Source organism: Pithys albifrons, chromosome 2 (assembly GCF_047495875.1).
Source record: "Pithys albifrons albifrons isolate INPA30051 chromosome 2, PitAlb_v1, whole genome shotgun sequence".
In the NCBI taxonomy this organism is placed as follows: Eukaryota; Metazoa; Chordata; class Aves; order Passeriformes; family Thamnophilidae; genus Pithys; species Pithys albifrons.
This window is the reverse complement of record NC_092459.1, coordinates 52333203-52352141: the sequence shown is the minus strand read 5'-3', so window position 1 is coordinate 52352141 and position 18939 is coordinate 52333203. Positions and strand designations below refer to the sequence as shown.

Below are 18939 nucleotides of genomic sequence, written 5' to 3'. Positions count from 1 at the left end.
GAAGCTGTGAAATTTCCATCCTTGGAGAATTTTGAAACTTGCCTGGCTAAAACTCTAAGCACCCTGATAAAACTTTTAAGTTGGTGTTGCTCTGAGTAGGAGACTGGATTATGTGACCTTGAGAGGTCTCTTCCAAAATGAATAAGACCGTGATTTTGTGAGTCGAAGTTATCTTATATTTCCAGTTCTTTGGAGTGGGTAGAAGAGAATATATTCAGAAATAGTTGATTTCCATTAAAACTTCTGGCAGAAAGCAACCTGATTACAATTTTTTCCTTAACTTACATTTTAATAACTATGCTACATTCAGTTCTTTGTATCATATTTAATGATTTCAATTTTAAATAAGTACATTTTCTAATCTTTTTTATTCTTTCATGTTCCCCTGTTGCAGTTCAGGGCAATATAGGAAAGGAAGTAACATAATTTGAATGCAAATAGAAACTTTTTTTTTAGGATAGTAGTTTGCAACTCAGATGTGTAGAAAGCGTACTAAAATATTGAGGAGCCACACTTTGACCTCAGTGTTCTTAGGTGCCACTGTTCTGTACCTAACCTTTCATATTCTTATTCTACATTTTTTCAGACCGAAACTGAAATACAGGATTTACTTTCATATTTTTTTTTCTGATTACTGGAATACATGGAGTAAGATCCAATGTGGCAGCCTCACTCAACTCCCAAACCTTCATCTCTAAAATAGCCTATGTTGTACAGAGATTAAGAAAAGGATTATAAAAAAAAAGAAAAAAAGAAAAACAAAACCAGTTGTGACTGCATAGTTAAAAGCTATATAACAATTATTCTAAAGAGTGAGCTAAATCATGCTTAGTCAAAAAATCTTAATTTTCTCATTTTTTGATACTGGAGTATTTGACTTTCAAACATCTAATTTTTGTGTCAAAAGATATAAAAGTACTACCTTATGTTAATACATTGAATGTAACTTTTGTATTTTATTATACATAAATAAAGAAGATGTCAAGAATGCCACACAAATAGAAACTAAATCAATTTTGAAAGTTAAAATGATTTTGTAAAAAGTGCATTCTTGGTCACATGCACATAATACTGTAGGGACTTCAGCAAAGTGATTCTGGAGCTCAGCCAAGCAGCAGTGAGAGGAGAGCTCTTGTGTCTGGTCACACAAATAGGGTTGCATGCAAAGAGAACCAAAAGTACTGACTCAAGGCTGGAATCATGTGCAGCAAGGGTCGCTTTGCAGCCTGAGCCCCACTGGTTCCACTTGTTCAGCATCCCAAACCCAGTCTCCACCTTGACTTCAAGTAATGGACAGCAGCAGCATCACCACTTGCACGCTTATTATGGGACCAGTGCAACCTCAGCCATGCATTTTTTTTTTTCAGACAAACGATGTTTACTTTTAAACCAAAAATTGGACTGTGATAGTTCTTATTCTGCTCATATTCTACTTGTGGGATCATTAGACATCATTAGGGGAAGCTTTTAAATGCCTTGAAGCATTAATCACATGCATATTTCTTTGCTGTTTTTTCTGAGATAGCTGAGTCTACCTCCTTTTGTCCTTTCCTGGGTTAAAAAAAAATCACAGACATATTACATTTTTGTCAGAAAGGCTTTCTATTATGTTTTACTCTTTTGTTTCACTAGTTTACTTCAGATGTGCCTCATTCAAGACAAGAGATTATTCTTTTCATATGCTATATTTGCTTAGCCTCAGGCCAAAATACATATTACCCATCCTGACACCTTAAAGTCTTTTACTGAGTACAGCACTCACCACTAAGTAAAACAAGACACAGACTAATTAAATATTTCTGAAGAGAAACACGGAAAAGTAAATCTAAAAAATGGACTTTCTAGGCATTCATTCACAGATCCACATAAAAATCAAGCTCAGAACAAGTCATTGCACTTCCTCTTTGTTACAAACCTTTCTTACACACACATAAATATTCCAGCTTGCTGCAAAAGAGTTTCAGCAAAGCTAACTGTGCATCGGGGACAGAAAATACTTAGTGTGATGCCATGTCCCACAAGATATCTATGATTGTAATGGTGTATAATGCAAACAGTTTTCCATGGCTGTTCACTAATAATCCTTGAGTTTCCTCAGTCTCTTCAGAGATGATTATTTTATTGTTCTAAAAATTTCTGAGTCTTTGAGGACCTGTTTCAGTGTAATAAGAAGCTGTACAAATGTCACAACTTACACCTCCACAATTAAAATAAAAAAATCAATGAAATGAGCAAGTGTTTTGTTATAGTTATTATTAGCAATGATTAACATTAAAAATTGAAATACATCTTCTCCATTGTGTTAGCAGGTGATGAGGGAAAAATTATTGTACACATATATACAATGAAAGCTGTTGTCAAAACTTAAAAAACCCCCACCTTTTATTTTATTTGGTAGTAAGCTATACATTATACATACAAAAATAAACTATACCCATCTGAACTATTATTAGGCTGTAATTTTAACCCATTACTTTCTAAAGCCATGCTGGACCAGATCCTCTCTCATGGTTTACAGCCTCAGAGGCATCCCTCTGATACTTGCCTAAAGGTTATTTTTTATTCCTGTTTAGGACCAGTTCAGACCCAGAACTTTTCTCAAAGTTCTATGTGCCATTTAAAAAAAAAAAAAAAAGAAAAAAGAAAAAGAGCAAGATTACAACTACAGTTTTAAAGTTAGGTTCTTTCCAGATGAAAATATAAATAATAAAGAAGATTCAGTGCAAGATTTATGATTATGACTGAGAGACATAACACTTAAAATGATCCACTTTGTAAGATACCTACATCTGTAAAACAGTCCGAGACTCTGAAGAGTCTAGAAAGGGAGGATAAGTTATATTCCAAAAATACCCAAACAGTTGGATATCTTTCCATTAGCCATACATTTCTAGTCCCCAGAACTTGCAGAATATTTGGTCATGTGGAGGAGTTTTAACCTATCATTTGCAATTGAAAAGGAGAGGAGACTGATGCCCCATGTGTGAATGAGATCTTTTGTAGATAATGAGTTATCTCTACCAATTTCTTAAATCCATTTTTCTTGGAACTTTTCCTTTCTCTCTCTTTTTAGCAATTCTGTTGCTCTGAAAGCCACTTGAAGTGGAAGGAATATACTCAATTGGGTATTCAAGGCAGATAATATCACTGGCACAAATAATACCTCTAAAGACCACATTAAAAATTTAACTGCATTCAAATATAGGCCTGAACACTATGGTTGGTTGGGAAACACTCTAGATGATACAGCCCTAAACTTCAGAAAAAATCAGTTCAAGGTTTAGATAGTGTTTGCAGCCCATTTTTATTCCAAGTAGCACTTACTAGTGTTCTTAAGCTGTTTTTATACCCATTAAGACACAGTGCTCAAACAGCTGATTTTCCTTTCTCCATTCTTTTCCATCCCTTTTGACTTCCCCAGGCAAGATAAGCATCCCAACATTTACAAGTTTAGGAATGCAGGTGGCTGAAACAAACAGGTGGAAAGAGTGTTGACTGGATTGAGTATAATTGTACAACAGCTGTTATATACATTAGTTCACTTAGCAATAAAGGATTTTAACCAAATAAAAGATATGTAAGTTCTTTTATTTACTATGTTTTGAGCCAAGTTTTTAATGAGATTGGGCCTTTCTGAAGGTATAAAACCCAGAAAGTGTAACATTTTACCTGCATAAAATTACTTTATGCCCTCAGGAAATGAAATTCTGATCCTTTTGTAGTCAGCATCTTTTGAAGAAACAGAATGCATGGGCGTGAAATATCCTTGCTTCTAGTAGCTTTTGTACTTCGGGGGTGATTTGAACAAAAACACAGGTAAGGAATTATCTTTGCCTCATTTATTCTTCCTATAATTGTGTTTAACTTTCTGTATCATAAAATATCAGTAACTCACAAAGGATCAGAGAATTACATCTGTAATTTACAGTTGGACTGACTCACTATAATCAGCAACAACAATTAAAATCTGAGTCAAGAAGAGAATGTGATCTCTGACACATGAGATTCTCCTTGATGGCCAGTTCAAAGCACTGTGAGCATACTTCAGCATGCACAAATATATTTAGAAGTGTATTACTCTAACAAAATAATTTGTTGCCATTGTTAATCTTTTATCCCTCAAATTTGCATTTTTTTTGGAACAGCTTAGAAAGAGTTTTTGTTTGAAATGTTGGTTTGAGCCCATTAACAACTGCCACTTTATGTTATCACTTACAGCGTCAATAAAACCCCATAAATATGTCATTCTTGAGAAAATATATTTTTCCTATGGATTTTTACTGTGTACAAATGTTCAAGCACGGCATTACTACCAGAAGCACAACCTTGAAAACCATTGCTGTAGCCAAAAGGCAATATGTTCTGCAATCTCAGTTTACAACTTAATTTAATGAAAGTCCCATTCTTTTACAATTATTATGCTATGGCATAAGACCGCTGAAAGAAATCCAGCTAAGTAACAGCAAGCTAAATTGTACGAAAAATTATTTGTTTACCCCTGAGATGGCAATGTTTTGTAATCATAAAATCACTAAATTAATGTCTTTCACAGCAGTTAAATTTGCAGCACGGGACTACTGGGAGGGACAAAAAGAAGTTGTTTTCTTTCATGTATGCTACTATTGTTGTGGGCATCAGAATGTATATCTCATTACTATCTAGCTTAAAAGTTTCTAACACATCCATAATACTCCAAATTCCATCATACTACTACGCTCATTCTGGTAACACTAAAAGGATAAGTAAAACAGAGCACAGCCTGTTGAGTGGGGCATATTCACAAAGTGCTGATGGCTTAAACATATCCAATGGTAAATTACCTTTGAAAGGTCCCCAGCCTCCAAATAGAAGCAGATAACGAACACATTCCATGTAACCCAAAGGACCAGCCAGGCAGCATACTGGAGGGAGGAAGAGAGATACACTGCATTAACAACTCCACTGTCAACTGAGACAAAATTAGTTCATTAGACCATTAGTTCAATCCAAGACAAAACCAGACCGTAAATATGGTGTATATGAATAAAAATGTTACACATAAAAAAGAACCAAGAATAAATTCTTCCCTTTCCCAGGAACTTTTTAGAGTGACCTAGTGAGTCGTCAGTCACACCAGAAAATCTATCTCAGAAAACAGTTGATAGATTTGACATTTGAATATGAGACCAATGAGTATCTCTTATTTTTGTTCACGTGGGGAATACCACACTAGAGAGGCATGTAACATCAATTATATATTAGAAGTGCAGAGCTGTTTATTCTAATGGTTATTAAAATATACTAAATAACAGTCAAATTGAACTAGCCACTGGATTCTGCAAAACTTCAGATTTAGTCTCAAGAAACCAAACATATATATAACCCAAAGAAAATAAATACATATATATAGTATATTTTTCCATATTTCTACAGAATAGGGAGGGATTTTGTCCTGACAGCTGCCTCTATCAATATATTTTGTGACATTCCAAAGCATGATTCATAATTTTTCAATACCCTCAAGGGGCATTTGCATTTTTAACTGCCAGTTCCTTGGGACTTTTGTTTGTTTGTTGGTTTGGGTTTTTTACAGTGTATAAAAAACAGTATGCATGCTTAAGCAATATCTGTTCACTGGTAGTCACCAAACTTATACATGTATCTGATGTGAATAATGAAATACGTATTTTCTCTTCTGTCCACTATTTTGCTTCTGTTTTGTATTCATAAGACCTTATGTACCAGGACTGCAATCTACATTCCTCTGCTGTAATGCTAGAGAATCTTATATAAGAAGTTTGACCTGTTGTTGCTACTCTTATCTAATGTTTGTACTTGAGAACTTCCCTTGACAAATTAGTCCATCATCTAATAAACTTTTAGGATCTACAGATGTTTTTCTAATGAGTGTTCTGGCTATCCTCTAGTTGGTCACAATCTAGTTCTGCATGTTTGCTAATTTCATTACATGTGAGCATTGCATATGTGTGAAATATGACAGTGATAGGAACACTATTCCCTGTCTGTTGTAGAAAAGAGCTATTTTCTCATTTTATATCCCCACCCTGTTTCTCTGAAACATTTACAGACTTACTCCTCATGTCTTATAGTTTTTTCTCTAAACTATATTGTCTGAATTTTGATAAACTACTTTTCCAAATCAGGAAACACTATTTTCTCCACACCTCTTGGAGTTCACATTCTGAATAAGCAGACAATATTTTGGACTGAATACTATCCATCCTACACACACACACAAAAGAAAAAACAAAAAAAGCAGAAAAACCACAACACACAAAACCAAAAAACAAACAAAAAAAACCCCAAAAAACCAACAAAAAAACCCAAAACAAAACCATGACAAATTATGGTTTGTCATGAATGACAATCTCATTCTCTAAATTCAGTAACAACCTATGTAGAATTCTTTTATTTCTCTTGCAAGTGCCGTTTTGTATCAGACTGTCATTCCATTTTCTACTTAATCTTCCAGATATTGTGAAAATAATACAATTCTGTCCTTTCTCGGGATTTAAAGTGAATCTATACCAAATATGACTAAAATTTAGATCTGTTTCAAATTTTTATTTTTATTTTTATTTTTATAGATAACAAAATAATTACAAGCCAGCCTAGCTATTAAATAGATTATCTACAGATTTTAAAGGTTTATGATAAATGTTGTTTTGATTTAATGCAGGCTAACACAGCTTTAAAGGCTTGAATTTATTTATACAGAAGTAATTTAAGGTAATTTAAAGCATACAGATTACATATACCTTATAGGTCAGCTCTTTCTGGTCAGAGATGATAGATTTATTTAGGTCAGGAGGGACTTTCTGGAGGTCACCTGGTCCAATCTCTTCTTAAAGCATGATCAGCATGGATCAAGTTTTTCAGGGATTTATCCAGAGATGGCCTCACTAATCCAAATCTACTCTTTGAGTGTAGGCTGCTAATAAAACTTTAGAAAATAGGAACTTGGTTCAGATGCATGGTGTTAATAACACAAAGATTGTGGATTTGATCGTCATGTGGGCCATTCACTTAGGAGCTGGACTTGATCCTTTGGGTCTCTTCCAACTCAGAATATTCTGTGAAATTTATGAAACACACTCAATTTTTTTAACACAACTCTGAGACATCCTTGTAGCTTGCTCACAGGGCACTTGGCTTCACATATAACACAGAGCTTTATATATACAAGACAAGAGAAGGAAATATTAATTTAGAATTAATAACCTTAATTTGGCGGTTTTTACCAACTCTGCAGCATTTTAGTTTGCTGGGTTTTGTCTATTATTTTAGTACCATAATGTTATATATTCTGATGGAGTTAATACAAATAGTCCTTCTGACACATGGATTTCTTCCAGTGAAAATTCTAAATATTGCATTTAGACTGGTTCCTCAAAGAAATGAGACCGAAGAAGTAATATTTATGAGCAATGTTTGTTTCCTTGAAAGATCTTTTGTGCTGCAGAGCAATTTTAAGCAAACTAGACAAAATAATAGAAGATTCAAAGGTTTGGGGGTTTTTACAAAATTTTCAGGAAAATAAGCCTTCAATTGAGAACAGACATACTATTACGTCCTTATACCGAAAAAGACTTACAAGACCAGTATTTATCAGCATGAAGGGAAAAAATGTGTGAGTGAGAGACACTGGAAACCAGGTTTCATTAGACTGGGTGCTTGTGGCACAACTTGTCACACAGGATGGAAACAGCTGATTAAAAACCTTATTGTGCACAGCACATTAACAGAACACTCCAATGTACATTGGAGTTGCTTGTCCCAGCAGAGAACCTTATTACATGAAGAAGCAAAACTTTTATTCTCCACTGTCTGGTCTATCACCAAAAGAATGACAATTTTATCTGACACTTAGATACACTCTTTTAACAAGCATCTGTTGTTATTGTACTACAGATAAGGCTAAAAATTTCTTTTTAAAGTATGTTTTAAATCACTTCCTTTTGAAATGTTATATTAAGTGTTTGTTGCCTGAATTCTGTGGATAAACACTGAGTTTAGTTGTCTTGAAATACAGGATGTTTCTGCTTCCCACTGCTTCTTATTTCAGATGCTTCTGATTTAGCACACCTCTTATGTCTACATCTCATGCAGTCATAAATGCCTCGTGTTGTCTTTGTGCTTCAGCAAATTGTTGCAGAAATTCAGCCCTGAAGGTCTGTGACAATGAACAAATCCCTCTGGCACCCTCTATTATTTATATCTAATTAGAAACACATTTTATAAGAGTTCTTCAAGGGCTGCAGCTGTATTTTTTTTCTCATATGTGTGAGTTCAAGACAGCTGCATTATCTGACAGAAGCCACCACAATGCTACAGCAGTCACATATCAGCAAGACAAGAACACACACTTGACCAAGTAGGAGAACTGACAGGAGGCACAGCAATGACAATTGAGCTTTTTATTTTTATGGAGATCCACTCTGGAAAGAGGTATCACTGGAAGGTTAAGACTGAAGATTTTAATACTATCTGGAAAATATTTAGCCAATCAATAAAAGTTCCTTTCATTTGTAAAATAAATTTTATAGATAAAGCTCTTATAATATGCTTACCATTCTTGAAGCAAACTTGAATTTATAACAGTCTGCAAAGAATATGACAAGAATTAGCTACCTTATGATTTATTGATACTGTGCAGTTACATGTTTGAAAATTTCTATGAATCACCAGAAACAAATACATGGAGTCTTTTTGCTTGTGGAAGGGAAAACTGAAATATTAAAATATCCGTGCCAGAAATAAAAATCCACACAGTCTTCACACTTCTGTGAAAGTTGCCAGAGTAACATTATCTACATTTTACTAACAGGTAAATGGAAGGTCAAAGAAATTAAATCTCTAGACTTAATTCTTCAGCCACATGGAAAAATGATCACAAGGGCACAAGAACCAAACTTTCAGGTAGCCCACTACTGCCTTTGGTATAAACCTGGTCACCAGAGCTCACATCTAATACTCTTGTCACACTTGGCTTGAAGGAGAAATATGTCACATACCTTTCAAGTATAAACAGTGAGCGGTTCTGATAGATATGAGCATCTTAAATTTAAGCATTTTTTTTTTCCACAGAACTTTACATGACATTTGTCTTGCTCCCAAATTCTTTTCTAATATGTGAGTCAAATTCAAACACACTTAAGTGAGGGGTACATGGGCTCCAAAGAGGTATGAGAAGCCAAATTCTCACTCAGTAGAGTTACAGTTATGGAATACATGAGGACCTGATGTTTTAAACAGAATTGCTGCTCTCAGCAACCTGACACAAAAAGCAACTATGCTCTACTTTTAGTGATTCAGATGAAAGTCTTCCCTTCCCAGCAGATGCCTACAGGCCTCAATGGAAGAGAGCTCGGGGCCAAAAGCAGTAGTCTTGAGAGCAAATAATATTCCTGGCGGCAGAGGGCTTTGTGCAACGAGTTTAACTTCAATAAATGTTCATTTGCTTTCCTGAGTGTACTCAGGAAACTGGGAAGCTTTTTCAGAATGACTTAATCCCCTGGATTTTTTTCATTTGGTTGTCATAGCATGCAGATTGCACTAGTTTTGCTTGGCTGAATTCTTGATATCCTTACAACTTACATATTTCTTGAAGTTTTTTATTTATTTTTATTTATTTTTATTTATTTTTAATTAATGATGGCTATAGTATTGGAACACTGTCCATCTTTGTGAGCTTCTGTTTTTAAGCAAGTATGAATTGATTTTGTAGCATTCATTTTGAGTTTTTGGAGTTTTCTGTCTCAAATTGCAATGACAGTCAAGGTTTTCTGTTTGTGTTTATCTGAGATTTTTTTTAACTCATTGGCTTTGTGAGTCCTTGTCTCTTCAGTCTTTCATTAACCACACATTTAAAAGAATTTTTTCTCCTTCCCTTTGATCTCTCATATATATATATATATATATATACATATATATATATATATATATATATATATATATAAATCTGTCTGATATTTTACTTCCTTGTTACACTTCAATAATTAGTGTCCTCTGCCAAGACTGACTGAAAGTTTCTGAGCTGCCAAGTGCATCAGAACTGGTCACTACCAAACAGAAAATTACTGTTGGAATGGATTTTTACTCTTGAGCAATCACTGCTTGCAGATATAGAGCAACTGCTGCTTAAAATTTCTTTCCAGAGGTTTCCTTATGCCCAATGGCTATGTATAAACTTTCAAGCTCCTTGAGCGCAGTTATAAGACCTGATTTTATATAGGAGTTTATTAACCCAATTTTCCCCTTGATTTGCATGAGAAGGATTCATAAGCATAAAAGGCAGGAAGAAAGCTGAGGCACATTCTGGTCAGGTTGTAAACTGATGATGTCACAGTCCAGAGCCCAGTACATTGCTATGATATGCAGTCACCCATCAATCTGCTCATAGCCAGGGAGTAGAACTTGGGTGAGATTCACTGGGCTTCTTCTGTTTTGTTTCCATTTTCTTATATGCCAGCATTATGCTGAATGCAGAAAGCACAGCAGAAAGTTACTTTTCCTTCTGAAGACATGACTCCAGCTCCTTTTGCAAAAAAAAAAAAAGCTGAATTTCTACAGAGAACATTGCTATCAGAGTAATATCCATCTGCCCACACTTAGATGTCTGCAATGCAGATGTCCTTCTCTAAGCAGCATCCAGATTCCCATTACAGTCAATTGAGAGGAAAGACTCTTTCAGGTCTTGGTTCATCTCTCAGTGTCTGACACAGATCACTCTACCTTTGCTGTTAGAAAGCTTAAGTTCTCAAAAGTAAAATTCACAGTGCCAGAGAGCCCATTAAAAATCTTTTAGTGGTGACATAAAAATATAAGATAGCAACTCTGCACTATGTAGATATACACTCCCTTTTTACACACCCACACACCCACACACACCCACACCAAAAAACCCAACACCACAAAACAAAACAAAACAAAATCAGCAATTTAAACCTTACCACAGTAAAACATCACCAATGGAATGCTGAAAAGACATCTTTTGAGAACTTTTGTTTGTGTCTTGTATTCTACACTTACTGATGGCCCATTAATGCTTAAGCTTGAATCATACATTTTTCATTTCTTGGTTCTTGGATTCATAGCTCTTTAGGTTTCAGTGGAAAAGACTGAGAGAAGTGTTTTTCGGTACTGCATAACTTTAATTGCTTTTCAGCTTCTGTATCAGTGTCCAATTGTACCACTGAAAATATTACCCCAAACACTAAATGACAAACCTTCATTCCAAGAACCAATGAACGACTCAGGAGACATATCCACCCATTCATACAGCTTTCATCAGAAAGGTACACAACATTTTCTCAGAGTAGTCACACCATTCCTAGAAATAGTAATTTCTTTCCATGTGATGCTAAAAGGGTGAATGGCCAAAATGTTAAATTAAGCAGACAGAAACATTATCTTACATTTTAGCATTGTAGCATTGTTCAGTCAATTTGCTTTTTTACACTAGGAAGTTACAAATATTCTAGATCCTCAAATTAAAATAGTCAAGAACTGAGGAGTTATTTAAAAGAGTTTTCTTTAAACAGAAAATATTTCTGCTGTTCTTACAAATGGGGAGCAGAGAAATTGTCTTAATTTTCCTTTTGTTATCTTAAATTCTTCTTTCTTGGCTTGTTTTAGTTAAGAGTTTGTGTGTGTGTGTGTTTATTTTTAGTTATATTATTATTGTTGTTGTTATTATTATGTTTCTTCTGCATCTGTGTTACAGTTTTTGACCTTTGTAAAAAACAAAACAAAACAAAACATTTGTACTCAAGAAAGTAAGGTAAGGCAGAAATTTTAACAGGACATATTTATCTTTTTGAGATAGCAGTAGAGTTTTAATTGGGTTAGTTTCACTTGTCATTCAATTCCTGCATTTCTTTTGATCACATCTTTGTTGTGAAAGATTTATCAGCAGGAAGCAACTTCAAATATCTGAATACTCAATGTGCTGCAACACACTACATATCCAGCCAGCTGCAGACACATGCATATACATGTCTATATTCACAGATGGACTGATATTTTTCCTCTTATGTTACTTTCATACGCTTTCAGTATTCTTTCTTTTGCTTGGGGAAGAGATTATCAAGTGTCTCAAAATAGAAATTGCTAATTAAATGTAAGTAACAGGAACATAATATGCAGGTAATTCTCACTCAGAGCTATAAAGGCTTTCTTTATATCAGAATTCTTGTAATTTCTCTATATTTCAAGACATAACTTGAGTTGATAAGGCAGTAGTGAACCCTAAAATAGTGCTCTTTTGATCCTTTTCTAACCTTTCTGCTTCAATTCCCACATTAATCTACCAGGACCCACCTCAAGAGCTACTAGCACTACAAATCAATGCTTTTCAAGATCTAAACACTTGAAATAATGGCTTTGAAATTATATTATTTGTGACCAGTTCTAGTCAGCTGTTAAATTTATATTAAAGTTGACATAAGGAGAACTAAAAAAAAAAAAAGATAGAAATCAAGGCTATGTGATTTTTGAGGACATTTTGTTCTTCAATTCGAAGGCTAGAAATATTTTGAAAGAGTTTTTTGATCCCTGCCTCCTAGAATGTTTGAAATATACTAAGTATTTCAAGCCATGGATTTCCTCAGAGTTAGTACATAGTGATCAATAGAGAAACTGCATTCACAAGAATTCTAGCTGTTTTCTATGGATATTTTTTTATTAATGTCTTAGGGGAAAACTGCAGGAATTGTTGCTGTAAAATTTCACTGTAACTTGTGAATACCCAGAACAGTTTATCAATTAATTAGCACTGAAAAAAAAAACCCAAACCCAAAACAAAACAAAAAAACATGAAAAAGATCAGCTGATACTATAAGCTGCTTTCTCTGAGAGTGATTACTATGGAATGATCATAGTGAAAAAAAAATCCAACACATTTAGCACAAAAGTGATAGGTGAAAGAAGTTTTGTATCTACAAGTCTCCCTCAATTGTTAAGAAATATTTGAAAACTTCAAGAAGATCATATAATTCCTTTTCTGTAGAATATGTGAATATATCCTTACCAAGAAGTGGTGTTGCTCACTACCTGCCATTGCCCAGTCCAGAGACCTCTCTATCAAGAGGCTCTGCTAATGGTATCAGTTCAAAAGCCACACTGACTGCCCAACCTCTCTGCGGTGTAGAAGAGCTTCTCTGTGTGGGCTCTGTGCTGCATTCACCCTGCTGTATGCTTGCATCTTACCCAGGGTAAACCAGGCTCACCAGCTGAAGACCATGTCTCTAGGTCCTTATCAGCCTCAGGCAGTCCTAAGCTGAATCCATCCCTTTTGCCAAGTAACCAGACGTCAGTGGGAACACTTGCTTCCTCTTGCTTGAACTGGACAATTTGCAGCCAGGAAGGCAAGGTGTTTTTGTCAGCTAAAATAAACATAAGACATATATCTTCACTGTAATCTGAGACGAGCTTCTCACTGGAAAAGTGGGAAGCTGTAATTTCCTTCAGGCATCAGCAATTGGTGGAGCTAGACATGTATTGACTGTTTCCTTGGTATCTCTGGCATTTTCAGAAACACCCAAAAAGAAAAATCTTGATTATAATTCAGTCATTGAACAGTTTACTTTAATGGCGTTTTTAGCTGCTGCTCCCAATTAAATTCTCCATTAAAAATACAAATCAGGACAATCAGAATTCTTTCAGTGTTCATTTTTAACAGAATGCAAAAAATAAAATCAATAGCTACTGTTGCTAGGAACAGAAGTCTACTGACATTTAGCTAGATTCTTTTATTGATGCCTCAGTATTTGAGTGCCAAGTGCAACTATTTATAAAGGGAATCCATATCCCTCAGTGAATATACCAAAATTCTTACTAAATCTAAGCCATTTATAATAAGATCTTTTTGATAAATGGAGAGGTTTGTATTCAGCTTTCCAGGCATTGTTTTCTTCCTTCCATTTTCTTTCACTTAATGCCTTAACTGAGTCATGAGGAGCCTGGCTGTTGAGCTCACAGGGCTTTGAGTCTGTTCCTTGGTATTCATATTCCAAAAGAGATTTAGTTTTCACTAAAAATGCACATGTTGTAGGAAAAATAAATGAGGACCATCAAGTGCTTTCTCCTCTCTCTCAACTGTTTTTCAAAGCACAAATTTTAGGAAATCCCTTCAATCACTCCAATTTTTTTTGAAAAAATTGAGAGGTAGGATACTAGGAGAGTTTGTATTTCATAGTTGCAGAATAGAGCATACAGACCTTCAAAGTCACTGGTTGGCAGCTCTGTTTTTGGAGGTTAATAGAGGTTTTGAAAGTACTGGTCAACCACAAAGGTCACTTCCCATTCTTTGGAAATAAGAAACAATCAGAAATTACATCTGCAGTGTTATCCTTTAAAGAAACCTCAACTAACACAGCTCTTTAGAAGATCCACACTACAGAACCAGACTGAATTTTGTTGAGGAGGCTAAGGTAGCTGGAGTGAATGGAGCCAAATTCTAGATGAATAAAATCTAGCCTCATGAAACTGTATGGTGAGGAGAGGGTTAGATGCAACTTCCTTGTGTAGGGGGTGCATACCTGTGAAATTTCCACTGTGGCCACATGTGTGGGACTGACTCACTGAGTGAGGCTAATAAGTCACAGGGAGGGGAGAGAGGAAGACCAAGAACACCCATTCATTTCCCTTATTCTCTTCTAGTAAATTTGATAGGCAAGACTGCCTGATTTGGCAAGTCTTTTCCATCCTGAAAGCATTGAATCAGATAAAAAAGAAATCTGAAGCTATAACAATAAAATAAATGTGGATACTCAATCACCACTTTCTAAAAGCACATAAAATGTAAAATGGATTAATTTTCTAATGTCTTCAGGGAGACTTAAGACTGTGTTTGTCTTTAAAACAGTCATTTCATGCTGAAACCAGTCAGCATATATTCAAAGAAAGTATTACTTTAAAAACATTTTCTTCATTGATCAATCAGTCTATATCTGACTTTTCTCAAATCATCAGAACACATTACACTTTGCTCATTGGATGAATAATGGCCTTCCTCAGGAAGGTTTATACCCGACTCCGTGTGCAAGTTTGACTCTGTATGGTTCAGGAAACAAAGAAATACCTTCTATTAGAGTATCTTAGGGAAATTACCTTTTCCTTCCCTTTCAAAATGCATTAAAAGATGTTAGCTAAAAATATTCCACACCTTATGTTTTTATAGTTCTGAGAAGAAACTGGAGATGTAATCAGATAATGTTGTTGCCCAGGCCTCTTAATATACATAGATTGGCCAAATTATATTTCTCTAAATGTGATGTAATCAAAGAATACCATAATGTTCTTTATTCATGCCTTTGAGTTTTTTCTTTCATGACATAACTGCCAAATTCTTCTTTTTTTGGTACAAATATGGTAAGTGTATTTCTCTGATTGTATTTGATTTTCTTTCTCTGAAAGTACCTTTTGCTTCTCTCCTCTGTATATCTCACCCTAAAAAATATTTTGATTGTCCTTCCTCTGGAACTCCTGTTTACATTTCAGTTTGGGTTGTGTACATGTCCCTCCTTAGGATCAGGAAAGGTTATTGCCATTATTTTCTTTACTTTTAACCTTCTTGTCCCAAGTACCTCGTAGGCCAAGCATTCTCAAAAAATTCCTTATAGTTTATACAGAAACCAGGAGAAATTTTCAAACCCCACCCAGGAGTGAGGCTGGCATCTCTGTAACTACAGATGCAAAAAATGTGGAACATTTAATCGTTAAAACATCACTGACTGGGAAGCTTGCCACCAACATCCACACTTGATGCACATACATTGTCTTTTGGCTCTGTACAGCTATGCCCATCTGCTTCAGTGGCATGGTGCCTGCTTATCAGCTAGTTGGACAGTTTCAGTACACAGAGGTGCCAAAAAAAGGTTTTACATGGGTAGCCTGTATAACCACAAAAGTGGCATTTCTTTTGTAGGAAGAAATGCTAGAGCTGAGATACTAACAGACTAGGTCTTTGTGCATTTTTTTCCACTTGCTGAAGATGGGCATAACAATTCTTACATCTCTTTTACAAAGAAAGATATGGCACTGGGACGGAAAGAGAAAGAAAGCAGTTATTTACAGAAAAGAAACTGTTAAAAAAAACCATTATGAGATAAAATGAGAGTATGACAGGTTAGGAGCATAGTTTAAGTATTGTGCACTATACACTATTAATTCAAAGGAAAAAAAACCAAACACCAAAAAAAAAAAAAGCCAAAAAAAAAACAACCAACCATAAGGAAAGTTTTGCAAATGCAGGAATTGGATCACATTGAGAGGAAAGCAAATAAATTATTTTATGACAGCATAAAGCTGAGATAGTCTAGATAACCCTAGTTTATCCTAAAGAGATGGTACACCTGTTTAAATTCTGACAGAAATTAAAAAATTTTTTGGTTTTCTTTTCCGGACCATTGTTCAGTGTTCACATTATTTCAAGTTAAGGCTAGACTTCATATTCTTTTTATAACAATTCTAACTCAGTAACTAAAAAGAATCTTGAGAAATACAGAATGAAGGAATTAAACTGACTTTCAATGTACAAGATGCATATGAACTTGTCATGTATCATAATTACAATCAATTACAGCATAAATTCTGATGTAAGAACAGTACAGATATAACAAATACAGTCAAGAAAACCAATGACTGTGGGTCAAAAAGCCACTTTGAAAAATCAGATTACATAGCTTTGTTTTGCTTTGAAAGGGATATTTGGTGATTCAGTTTTCCGGGTTTTCTCCCAACCCAGTTTTTTCTTCAATTCCTTGATTCTTATAGGCATTTCTTGCCATTATGACCCGACACACAGCTCAGATAGAAAAGCATAGACATTGGTTTGATAAACACCCAGTATTACACAGACCCTTTTCTAGCACATTTTATAAAAAAATAAAAGCAGCAGGTTGTTGAAAGGATGATAGCTCAACAAACTATAAGGAGGTAAGGAAGGTCAACAGTGAAGGAATAAACAGCTGATACTTGAAATGAGGTTGGAATATACTGAAAGACACAGTAGCTTCCACATTGTGTTAGAAGAGACATGTGACTTTCACTGGAACAACCTAACTTACCATGTAAAATCTGTACACCACTGAGCCAAGAAGCTTTGCCACTGCCCCCAGCACTGCCACATCAGAGAGACTGTGATGACAGTTTTATGACAGGAGACAACAGCTTGACAGACTGATAAATTTGCCTGGAAAAGCATTGGGTTTTTTAAAAGACAATACTGAATTATTCCAAATTCTGAAAGGTATAATGAAAATTGAACCGGTTTTCTTCTGCTCTCTGATTTCATTTCAGAGTGCCAGATCAAGCACATACTCCTGATATGCAGAAATAAGTGCTGAAGTACCCAGTAGGAAAATAAGGTCACTTTTTAATTGCTAGTGTCTTAAAATCAACAGGATAACTCTGTGACGATTGAAAATTTTTGTATCTATGCAAGCTAAAGCTCCTGCTTGAATTAAATTAGAATATGCTGCTGAACTGATTGCTTGGGTGTTTCAAAAAATACTTTCCTGTTCAAGCACAACAACGTATTCCATGCAAAGACAAAAAGAAAAAAACAACAAAACAATTCAAAACAAACAAAACACAAAAACAAACAAACAAAATGTTTCCACGAATCCAAAGGCAATTTAAGTAAACTACTGGAAATTGAGGAAATGTGAATGAAAAGTTATCCATATTCATTTACATCAACACCCATTTTTTTTCATATACCACAGCAGAGATTTCTGCTGTCCAAAATTTCCTTTTACCTTCATCACTCAGTCCAGACTTGTGCTTTACTTACTGAATATCATCCAAATTAACTTATTTGTTGGATTTTCTTAGGCTACCTGACTTACTGCAGCTTCTGATTATATCTTAAGCATGGATTACCTTCCTAAACCCCAGCTGGGCAGGGTAATAGTTATTAGTCCCACGTTAAAGATGAGAAATTTCTGCTGCAAATGAGTCTGGGTGGCTGAAGGCAACCACATTATTCAATACCAATATGAGAAAACCATGTTGTGCACTAATAAGGAGATGCTCACTTTGATCACACTATTAAAGACTGTAGCATAATTCAAAACACAGGAGGCTAAATAAAGGTCACAGAGGCAGTCTCAGTTCTGGAACTTTCTAAGTCTCAGATGCTCCATTTGCAGCTTTAAAAGACTCTTGTTCCAGTGCATACACAAGTGTGTGTAGGCATTTTTACAAATGCCTTTATGCTGTGGATAGTGGGTGTTGGCAGTCAGGTAGCCACAGTTAATAACATGTGATGAGCAGTATCCTCCACATGAGCTGGTAATAGTAGGAGGATAATGCCCTCTTAGCTCCCAGATAAGTCTTCTGTTAATACATAGGTATAAATACTTCTATATTGTCTAAAGGACAGATTGAAAACAAAAAGAAACTTGAAAACCCTATTACACAGTGATGTTGACCTACACGAGTCATTAGAGACTCTCAGCCTCTCAGAACAGAGCTGAGCCAATCAAGGCAACAAAATGATGGAAGGAAACACTCCATCATCCATAATAATGTGGGCTAGAGGCTTCTGTGGGCTTCCCTCCTCTCTTTCTCCACAGTGAATGATGGTTTCCTTCCTCCTCTCCACACCACAGGTGAAAAGAAAGGATAGTCTGGTTTGTTCTTCATTCCACAGAGGTGCCAGTTGCCTGAGCCAGGAGACACACAGGCAGAGTGAGAACCCACACAACTCCCAGGGTTCAGCAGGAGCAGAGCCTTCTCCCTCAGCACTGTGGCTCAGTTGTGAAGTCGATGGTTGCATGCTGGTTCTCTTGCCTAGAGTTTGTTGAAACCACTAATTTGAAACCACTACCCATGAAAAGAAAAATAGATGACTTTGTAGTGGGGCCAAATTACAGACTGAAATGATGCCTTGTGATATCTCTTCCCTCTTTATTTTTATGTCAAATGCCACTT

At 35.4% G+C, this 18939-nt stretch overlaps 1 protein-coding gene across 2 annotated transcripts in view; it reads right to left on the bottom strand.

The window, feature by feature from the left end:
* The window catches only part of NKAIN2 (sodium/potassium transporting ATPase interacting 2), a 559103-nt gene that overhangs the window by 259619 nt on the left and 280545 nt on the right, over positions 1–18939 (bottom strand). For both annotated transcript variants that reach the window (XR_011697137.1, XM_071548996.1), the window contains exon 3: positions 4821–4901. Coding sequence is in view for 1 of the 2 variants with exons in the window: in XM_071548996.1 (XP_071405097.1) it covers positions 4821–4901 (81 nt within the window). In the remaining variant the exon portion in view is untranslated. The remainder of the gene's footprint in view (positions 1–4820; positions 4902–18939) is intronic.